Source organism: Erpetoichthys calabaricus, chromosome 15 (genome assembly GCF_900747795.2).
Source record: "Erpetoichthys calabaricus chromosome 15, fErpCal1.3, whole genome shotgun sequence".
NCBI lineage: Eukaryota > Metazoa > Chordata > Cladistia > Polypteriformes > Polypteridae > Erpetoichthys > Erpetoichthys calabaricus.
In genome coordinates, this window is record NC_041408.2 from 73,378,999 (window position 1) to 73,389,809 (window position 10,811).

Consider the following 10,811-nt stretch of genomic DNA (forward strand, 5'->3'; position numbering starts at 1 on the left):
AGTTCCGTACAAAGTTATATTCCAACTATTATTTGCACCAAAGTATTATGTGTTATTATTCATGAAAATATACATATAAAGTTAACCCCATAATATATGTATGTTTGTTTTTCTGCTGGCTGTTTCTTCACATAAATAAATAAAGTGCTTTTAAGCAGTAGTTAAGTTGATCAGTACTACTTTTGAAAATGAATATGTTTGACTGCCTCTGTAGAAATAGGCAAATTTGTTATTCAGATAGCACAGATGAAAATTCTTTGTGCACACTAGCTACACGATAACAGCTTTATGTACACCAACTCTAGCCGGGTCTAGCAAATTTAAACTTGCACAATTCGTTACATTTGAAAATTGCTGTTTCCTTTTTAACTTTTTAGGGGTGAGATGCTAATCCTTGAGAGATATTCAAAGTGTTTAGGCGCTATATATATATATATATATATATATATATATATATATATATATATATATATACATGCTTTTTGTGGAAAAATAAATGTTATCCAAAATATGGCTGTCAATAAAAACTGACTTGTAGGTGGCATCTGTCAACAAATCAGCTACTAGAAGTTAAATTGTAATTATACATCACTGTGTAAAAATCTATGTTTTGGTAAGTAGCCAACTTAGCCAAGGGATGTAGCACAGACAGTGCTTGATGCTATTGGAATATTCCATTTTGAAGTATTAGACATGAATGTTGTGATATCTACGTTGTATTGTTGATTGGCAGAAGACATATTTCATGTAAGTTCATCCTATTTAACAATAAAGTGTCAGAAAGCAAAACATTTTTTTCTCATTATGATGCTATTTTATCCACTAGATGGTAGCAGAATAATGTGCCAAGAGGTATTCATGCTTAACAATGTAATGCGTATCATTACACATCACTCCAAGCCTAAGTCAGGTTTTACTGTAATTGTGTAAGTTGCAAGGTTAAAGAAAGTTCCTCTGTGAAAATGTTTGTGTTACTATCTTCAATTAGCCTTAAAGCCACCTTGTACTATTACTTTCTTGTTGATTTCTTCAATCTGTCAAATTCCTCATCTATCTGGCTTTACCTTTGTAATGTTAGTTTAATTATTACTTAGTGTATTTTTGGCTGTTTTATCCAAGGTGACAAGTAAAGTCATACTATAGTGCAATTATTGCATACGTGTTTTACATTTGGAGCAGATTAAGTGAGGGTTACACAGTTAGTTAGTAATAGTAACTATATAAACATTGTTGTAGTTTATAGTCCTATGTCTTAACCACTACAGTAATTTTTCAGAATTAGTGCTTATTTGTTCATGTATTAACCTTGTTAATTCCATCTACATCCTTTGTTTTTGTTGATTGAACTCTTTGTTCTTACTTTACTATTAGCAATGTCAAATGTTTGCATTTCACTCGAAAAAAAAAAAATTACTCTTTTAGCTGTGGTCTTATTTAATTGTTTTCATGTTTACAGAGGTACTTAGTAAACATTTGATTACTAAGTTGAATTTATTTACAGTTTTGTACTTTTTTTAAAATCTGGTTTTTGGTTAATTTGCACTGCAAAATCTGTATATTTCTTAGGTTTTTGACTATTGGTGCTTTAACTGTGTCCTAGTCCTGACCAAGTTCTGGCCTGTTCCTTTGATTCTGTTTTGCACAAAATGCACTTATAGCTACTTGCAGTTGCAGTTGCATGAAATATAGTAGATCATTGTTCCTTATGATCTTCCTTTATAAATGGTCATTTATGAAATAATCAGAAACTTTAGGAAAGAAGACCATTTACAGCTAAAAGCTAATTTATATAACACTTAGTTCTCTCCTTGTACCCTTTCAGTTTTGTGTAAACCTTTCCTTTTTTTGTGCTTTTAATCTTAGCATTTGCTCACCCACCACTGTTTCTAGACACTAACCTCTTGCAATTTCAGTTTCATTTTTATAGTTGCCGCATAGCATAACTGGAGTTGTGGATTATGATTTTGTTTCAATTCTGGATAGTTCTTCCTTTTGGCTGGGGAGAGGACAAACAAAAGGATTAGACTTCTGGATTAGACTTCTGGTGAATTTGGCCATGCGACACCAGCATGTACCTAGAACAAGACCAAACTCTAACCAAAATGGATGCTGGAGAAAATAAACCTTTACATATTCCAAGGCCAAAAGACCACTCAGCTGCACTAGGCATTTTGCTTTATTGAAATGTCACAGTTATTCATTAATAGCTACATGTTGTTGTGATTATACGAGGTGAGACACACAAAAAAACGGACTGGACTTGGGGCTTTCCTGGAAAACCATCTGGAGGTCAGTCAGACATGAATCATAGAACTACAGTATATCCCCTCCTACACACCCTCTCAAACCACCGACTGGTATTTTCTTGAATAGTATGTTCTTGAATAGTTTAAATAATCATATTGCTTAATAAATACATGTTCAAGTATAATCCATAAAAGTTAATATACAGTGGTGTGAAAAACTATTTGCCCCCTTCCCGATTTCTTATTCTTTTGCATGTTTGTCACACAAAATGTTTCTGATCATCAAACACATTTAACCATTAGTCAAATATAACACAAGTAAACACAAAATGCAGTTTTTAAATGATGGTTTTTATTATTTAGGGAGAAAAAAAATCCAAACCTACATGGCCCTGTGTGAAAAAGTAATTGCCCCCTTGTTAAAAAATAGCCTAACTGTGGTTGTATCACACCTGAGTTCAATTTCCGTAGCCACCCCCAGGCCTGATTACTGCCACACCTGTTTTAATCAAGAAATCACTTAAATAGGAGCTGCCTGACACAGAGAAGTAGACCAAAAGCACCTCAAAAGCTAGACATCATGCCAAGATCCAAAGAAATTCAGGAACAAATGAGAACAGAAGTAATTGAGATCTATCAGTCTGGTAAAGGTTATAAAGCCATTTCTAAAGCTTTGGGACTCCAGCGAACCACAGTGAGAGCCATTATCCACAAATGGCAAAAACATGGAACAGTGGTGAACCTTCCCAGGAGTGGCCGGCCGACCAAAATTACCCCAAGAGCGCAGAGACGACTCATCCGAGAGGTCACAAAAGACCCCAGGACAACGTCTAAAGAACTGCAGGCCTCACTTGCCTCAATTAAGGTCAGTGTTCACGACTCCACCATAAGAAAGAGACTGGGCAAAAACGGCCTGCATGGCAGATTTCCAAGACGCAAACCACTGTTAAGCAAAAAGAACATTAGGGCTCGTCTCAATTTTGCTAAGAAACATCTCAATGATTGCCAAGACTTTTGGGAAAATACCTTGTGGACTGAGGAGACAAAAGTTGAACTTTTTGGAAGGCAAATGTCCCGTTACATCTGGCGTAAAAGGAACACAGCATTTCAGAAAAAGAACATCATACCAACAGTAAAATATGGTGGTGGTAGTGTGATGGTCTGGGGTTGTTTTGCTGCTTCAGGACCTGGAAGGCTTGCTGTGATAGATGGAACCATGAATTCTACTGTCTACCAAAAAATCCTGAAGGAGAATGTCCGGCCATCTGTTCGTCAACTCAAGCTGAAGCGATCTTGGGTGCTGCAACAGGACAATGACCCAAAACACACCAGCAAATCCACCTCTGAATGGCTGAAGAAAAACAAAATGAAGACTTTGGAGTGGCCTAGTCAAAGTCCTGACCTGAATCCAATTGAGATGCTATGGCATGACCTTAAAAAGGCGGTTCATGCCAGAAAACCCTCAAATAAAGCTGAATTACAACAATTTTGCAAAGATGAGTGGGCCAAAATTCCTCCAGAGCGCTGTAAAAGACTCATTGCAAGTTATCGCAAACGCTTGATTGCAGTTATTGCTGCTAAGGGTGGCCCAACCAGTTATTAGGTTCAGGGGGCAATTACTTTTTCACACAGGGCCATGTAGGTTTGGATTTTTTTTTCTCCCTAAATAATAAAAACCACCATTTACAAACTGCATTTTGTGTTTACTTGTGTTATAGTTGACTAATGGTTAAATGTGTTTGATGATCAGAAACATTTTGTGTGACAAACATGCAAAAGAATAAGAAATCAGGAAGGGGGCAAATAGTTTTTCACACCACTGTATATGGATTAACTGTCATATTGCACTGTATTAAGTAGTGTTAAAAGTATAATCTACATGCTCCCCCTTGGAACTGTCATTGGCAGACATGGTTTATCGTTCCATTGCTATGCCGATGACACTCAGCTTTACCTCAGGACTACTCCCACCTCCTCTACTGCTCCTCTGCCAACATCTACATTGTCTACCTGCCTGGAGGAGATAGAGGCATGGATGAGGCTCAATTTTCTTCAGTTGAACAGATCCAAAACAGAAGCCATCTTAGTTGGTACATCACATCATCTTCGCTCTTCTGCCATCACCAGTATTACTTTCTCTGGCCAAAATATTCCTCTTTCCACATCTGTTACTAATTTGGGTGTTAGAATGGACTCCCAACTTACTTTTGACACCCACATCAAATATCTCTGTAAGTCATCTTTTTACCATCTCAAGAACATCGCCAAACTCCGCCCATTACTCACCCTGGCAGATGCAGAGAAGCTCGTCCATGCCTTTGTCTCTTCCAGGCTGGATTACTGTAATGCACTCCTCATTGGGATTCCTGGCAAGAGTATCCAGAGACTCCAGTATATTCAGAACAGCGCTGCCAGGATCCTGATGAGGGTGCGAAAGCATGATCACATCACCCCAATCCTGAAAACCCTTCACTGGCTCCCTGTCTCATTCAGAATAGAGTACAAGGTCTCCCTTCTTACCCATCAGTGCATTTATGGACATGCCCCTCTTTATCTACAGGAACTCCTTACCCCTCATAACTCCTTACGTTCCCTCCACTCTGTACACACTAACACTCTTCAAGTCCCCAGAACTAAGCTCAGCAGCATGAGTGACAGGGCGTTTTCATCTGTGGCGCCGAGGCTGTGGAATGCCCTCCCTGATTATCTGAGAGCCCCACAGTCGACTGAGGCCTTTAAGCGAAACCTAAAAACTCATCTTTTTAGAAAGTCATTTTGTTAAAGTATTTTATAGATTCTTCTGTTTTTTTATTTATTATTCTATTTTTACTCTGTAGCACTTTGGGATTGCTAAAATATAAAGTGCAATATAAATAAAATTTATTATTATTATTAATATAAATATTTACTGTTACCAAGCCTGTTTTCAGAGGGAACATTTATGCTAGCATGTTTGCTAATGTGTGGTTTTGTCAATAAAGTTTGGCAAAGTTGAGTTATGGCCATCAAACTCTTTTCATTAATGCAACAAATAATCTGTACAAACCTGTGACATCGCAAAGACTGGTCATGGAGCATCATTTGGGTATGATTGAAATTGCGTTATCAGGCAGAAATAGATATAGATTTGGTTTAGTAGAGAGAGGCCAATATAGGAGTTAAATAGAGATACTCATGCTTTGGTTTGCTTGAAAGCAATTCTAGGTTGATGGATTTTTGATATTAAGTTTCAGTTGCAGTTGTAAAGTACACACAAGAATCAAACTTTGTAAGAGTAGTGGTTTAACAAAAATAAAAAAAAAATAAATATGATCAATACTTGAAAACACAAAGCATCAAAAAATTGCAGAGTTAATCTAGCACTAGCTGTCTCAAAGGTGTGGTTAAGACAGACCGTGGGTCTCTTCTTGTGAGCTCAGTTTGCTTAGCCCACCACTTTCTCTTTTGATGTAGTGAATTACTGATAAAACCCTTTTGGCCCCACTTTTGTCTCTGGCAACATCATTTAACGTCTACCCAAAGTGGTTTCCATTGGAGAAAGAACTAAAAAGTCCTTGGATTATGCCAGCAGAGCTCCTTTTGACTCCTCTCCTGCCCTTATTTATAGTTAAAGGAATAAGCATCCTTGACAGCTTCCAGGTCATGTTCCTTCTGTCATCTATATCCACGACCCATCCTGTGTCAGATGGCAACCTGAAAATTCTATTTGTATTCTGTCTTGAACTTTTTCTAATTTAGATGTCTATTGAATAATTATGTACAGCAATTGCTTATAAAAGTTAATCTTCAACCCCTTGGCATCTCCGGTCCTTTTAGAATTTTACTTGGAGGTGTTGCCTTTTCTGTTGTGCCATCTGCCTGTAACATATTACACCACAAGACTTCATTATCTACTAGTACTACTATGGACATAAACATATAAAATAAATGTAATCGCCTAATGTTCCTTTTCAGTACTAGTTAAAAATCTAAGCAATAAAATTTTGAAAATAATTGAATATCCCAAAATCTCAGGCAATGATACCAATCCTTGGTATTTGAACAAATGTAGCTACAGTGCCATTCCAAACTCCCTTTCAATGTCATAAAATATATTTTTAAACTCTTGTGTTTTAAAGTATTGTTTGAAAAATTTATTTTTTTTACTTTTAAGAATTCTCAAAATGTTGCAAAGTTTAAGTATGCTTTTATGAAGTTACACTTTTCATAATTTTAACTACTTAGTTGTATGTTTGTTTTCATGAACCCATTTTCCGTTGTCCAGGAAGATTCAGTATTTATTCTTTGCATTTAATTTTGTAATACATATTTTTCCATTTTCTCAGGTTCGAGTTCATTTGAGTCTCAGAAAATGGAGAGACCGTCAATTTCTGTTATCTCTCCAACTAGTCCTGGAACACTAAGAGATGCACCTCAAGTACTACCTGGACAACTGTCAGTAAGTGTGATTGAAGATAAAGCTGCAAAAAGGCAAATACATTGAAAAGGCTTCTAGTGTTAAAAGTAAAACTTAATATCTCTATAATAGTGTGACAAAGCACTGTTTATCTATTTTTGCAGCATATTCTGAAATTTCTAATTTATTGTTTGTAGCTTAAAGTAATTTACCCAACATTGAAAATTTTACAGTTGCATGCTTACCTTAAAAAATCTATGAGGGTGAGAGGATGATGCAGTTTTCTGCATATATTTTTTAGTGTATTGGATATTATTGGCTAAGTTTTGGAGCCCTTTTCAAAAACATTCTAACACTGTGAGGAATAATTCTGAATAAGGACAATGGAAAAGAATGTTTGTGTTTACTTGGAAAACAAGTCTGTGTTTTCTGTAGGAACTGTGCACTCAAATCCTGACTGAAACACTCACTTGCTTTCCATAATAGTCACTATACAGGTCATATTCTGTAACTCAATCACACCCAGCTAAAAAACAAAGAAAGCAGAGATTGCTATCTTTCCATTAAAATGCATACATACATACATACATACATAAAAGGGAGTAGGAAGTCCCAGTGCACCACTAATGCCATATCAAGCAAACATCTAAATTACATTACAAATGTAGAAGCCTGTCCAAGGGACATTATATCTTTGTTATACAACCCTCTTCCTAGGGACCAACCAACCTTTTTTTTTGGGTTAGACTGCTCTTAGAAGTCCTAGTGGCATTCATCCTTGGCCTGTCTCATTTATCTTCATTCATTTAAAACTTATTCTCGTGTGGATGTGTTACCTCTGTGTGCATTACTTGATATTATTAAGTTTTTATTTATTACTTGACATTTTGTACATTGTGACCATACAATTGCATGACTTGACATATTAATTACACAGCATGGGAGAAGTGAAATGTTTTTGTGGATGCTTTTGATGTTGTTAGTGTCCAGCTTTTGTCTCCATAGACACCCATTCTATCAAAAAGTGTGCTATCTCTGTTCCCCATGAAACATGAGAAAAATAACTTTTCTCAGCTGTCACTACAAACTACATGGCATAAGTAGTTAACTTATAAAAAAAAAAAAAACAATTTGATTGGAGTATTCCTTTCTGCTGGTTTGGAAATGTTATATTGCAATATTTAGACACAGCATTATTACTAAAGAATAAATGTTCACCTTTTTAAAATAAAAAATGTTTTAAATCTGCTATCTACAACTCAGATTAACTTAGGATGCTATTTTACTTCAGGTGTTTGATTATATGCAATTGAGATTGTTAAATGCAGAAAATTAAGAATAAATTCTAATAAATTATTGCATGTATGTTCAGCATTGTAAACCATCAAAATAATACTACTTGAATAAAACATGTAATGTTTATCAAAGGATGAAAGAACACAACCATTTCATATAAAATCCCTGTTTAGCAGTCACGGCAATTAGGGCAAGACCATTTTGAAAACAAGTAATTAAGTGGAAAAAATTTTAAAAGTACACTATGAGCAATATGTTTTCTTGCTTTATTTCTATTTGAAATACAGTATATACACCAATCCTAAAAGTGAGGCAGAGACTGAGTTTGTCTTAGGAAGAATGATATTTTTATTCCTCTGACAAACTTAACTGAAGATCTGTTCTTTTTCACATGTTCTTATGAGGTAAACTGTAGAAATTTTCTCATTGTGCTTTAAGGGTGGTTTAAGTACATAGAATAGCGTTATTTTTTGATCTGATCAGAGTTTTTTTCTCTTTTTCTCCACTATTGGTTTAACTAATGCAGAATGATAGAGAGAAAGGTAATAATGAAAGATAAATAATGACAGAATGCAGGGTAGAACCAAAGAAAAAGGAAAAAAAACTTTATTTTTTATATCAGGTACAATTTACAAAGTTAACAAAAGGTTTAAAGCATGGATTATTAATAAAAGCTACTGTATATGTATGTTACAAATGTTAACAGCATACTGAAAAATTGTATTCTTATTTTTATTACTATTTGGATTAATAAAAATAAGTAAATTGAACATTTTATGTTTTGTAAGGTAAAATTATGGTATGACAAAGTTGGACACCAGCTAATAGTAAATGTACTACAAGCAACAGACCTTCCGGCTAGGCCGGATGGGAGGCCAAGGAATCCATATGTAAAAATGTATTTTCTTCCAGATAGAAGGTACCATTTTACTTTTTGTCATGTCTGAAACATGCTACAGTATTATTTTATTTCATTGTATTTTGCAGACAGTTTTGAATTTACAGTGTAATAAGGGTGGATTTTTGCAATATTTTTAACTCGCAATGATTGGACCTTGGATTCAGTACTAGGCCTCAGTAATGACTATAGAAATTACATGCCTTCGCTTTCCCATATTTTGGAGGGTTTCTTCCTATAGTCCAATTATTTCTATATTAACCTAGTACTAGGGTGTTGTACCGTGTTAGCCATTATGAATGTAGAGAAAAGCCAAGCAAAATGACACCTTTTATTGGCTAACTAAAAAGATTACAATATGCAAGCTTTCGAGGCAACTCATTTTCCTGCAGATCATCTAATGTAGTCTACCTAATTTTCTGCATGAAATGTCCTAACACTGCACTCTATGTGGGAGAAACTGGACAAACACTCCGCCAGAGAATGAATTTACACAGGTTCCACATTAAACATGGCAACACAGATGTTCCTGTGGTGGCCCACTTCAACAGCCATGGACACTGTGAGAAGGACTTTAAAGTCACAGTGCTCATGGGCAACTTCAAAACACAGCAAGAGAGAAAAGAATGGGAAGTTAAACTCATGCTAAAATTTAATACTTTACAACATGGATTGAATAAAGACAAGAGTTTTATGGCCAGATATGAGGATTGTTTACATCTCTGAGAATGACAGACAACCTGTCTACAGACCCACATTGTTTTGAAAAAACTCATTACAAACTTCAAAAGACTTTGTTGGACAGTTATCTTATCCAGAGATCTTGACAATACATTGTTCTTTTCTCTCCTGTTAAATTAACCCTAGCCTGAATGAATCTATTAATTTTTTACATTTAAAATTTCTCATTTAAATATTTACCAATGTTGTTTCTTGTCCTAGAGTGTGTATATAAACATAGGGAACTCCAGTTTCTGTATTATATCTTGCCTGAAGAAGGGGCCTGAGTTGCCTCGAAAGCTTGCATATTGTAATCTTTTTAGTTAGCCAACAAAATGTGTCATTTTGCTTGGCTTTTCTCTATATTAACCTAGTATATTTGTGTAATTTAGAATTATTTAGTACAACTCCTATTTTTTGGTTATCGGGGTAAGATTTGGTTCTCTGTGACACTGCAGTGTATGAAGGAAGCAGATGCATAATAATTTAAATCTAATGGACAATAAAAGCTTCAGATGTTTTAACTTTTGCTCTCATTTCCTAGATGTTGTATCTTGTGAATTGATAATTATATTATGTTACAGTGACAAGAGTAAAAGAAGGACCAAAACAGTAAAGAAAAGCTCAGAACCTAAATGGAATCAAACTTTTCTATATTCCCATGTGCATCGGAGAGACTTCCGGGAACGAATGTTAGAAATCACTGTCTGGGACCAACCAAGGATACAAGAAGAAGAAAGTGACTTTCTTGGAGAGGTACCCATAAGATGCTTTCTTATCAAATCCTAACATCCTTGTTCAAGTTATCATTAGGTACACAGTTCATCGCATACACTCAAATAAACAACCAGCTTAATGGCTACTTTTTTGGTTTTGCCAGGTTAACCATTAGGCCTCTTAGGTGAGAAATTAATGTAGAAGTAGAATCTATCTTATTAAAATAAGATATTTATGCTTTCCACCTTTTATATTGTAAGTTGCATACATGTGTAAGTGTAAGCAGGTTGTTGTGAGACACCACACTAATATGGCAGTCTTGCCTGGGATGTGTTCTCTTGCACTTTGGAAAAGGCTTCAAAGCACTCCTTGGACAGGTTGGCCATTTAACAAGCCAGGAGGTTTTGGCTAGGACAACCACCAATCCTCCAGGTAAATAGGTGGCAGAAGCAGGAATACATTGTCTGATTCCATACTCCCGCAGGCTTGCCTTTGAGTTTTTTTGTTGGGTGGTTCTGCTGGAAGAAATAGCTGGAGC

General features: G+C 35.5%; 1 protein-coding gene across 36 annotated transcripts in view; it reads left to right on the forward strand.

Annotated features, from left to right (window-relative positions):
* The window catches only part of rims1b (regulating synaptic membrane exocytosis 1b), a 459,598-nt gene that overhangs the window by 318,314 nt on the left and 130,473 nt on the right, over positions 1-10,811 (forward strand). For all 36 annotated transcript variants that reach the window (XM_051919562.1, XM_051919565.1, XM_051919570.1 and 33 more), the window contains 3 exons: positions 6,572-6,684; positions 8,727-8,857; positions 10,141-10,312. In XM_051919562.1, coding sequence (XP_051775522.1) covers positions 6,572-6,684; positions 8,727-8,857; positions 10,141-10,312 — 416 coding nt within the window. The remainder of the gene's footprint in view (positions 1-6,571; positions 6,685-8,726; positions 8,858-10,140; positions 10,313-10,811) is intronic.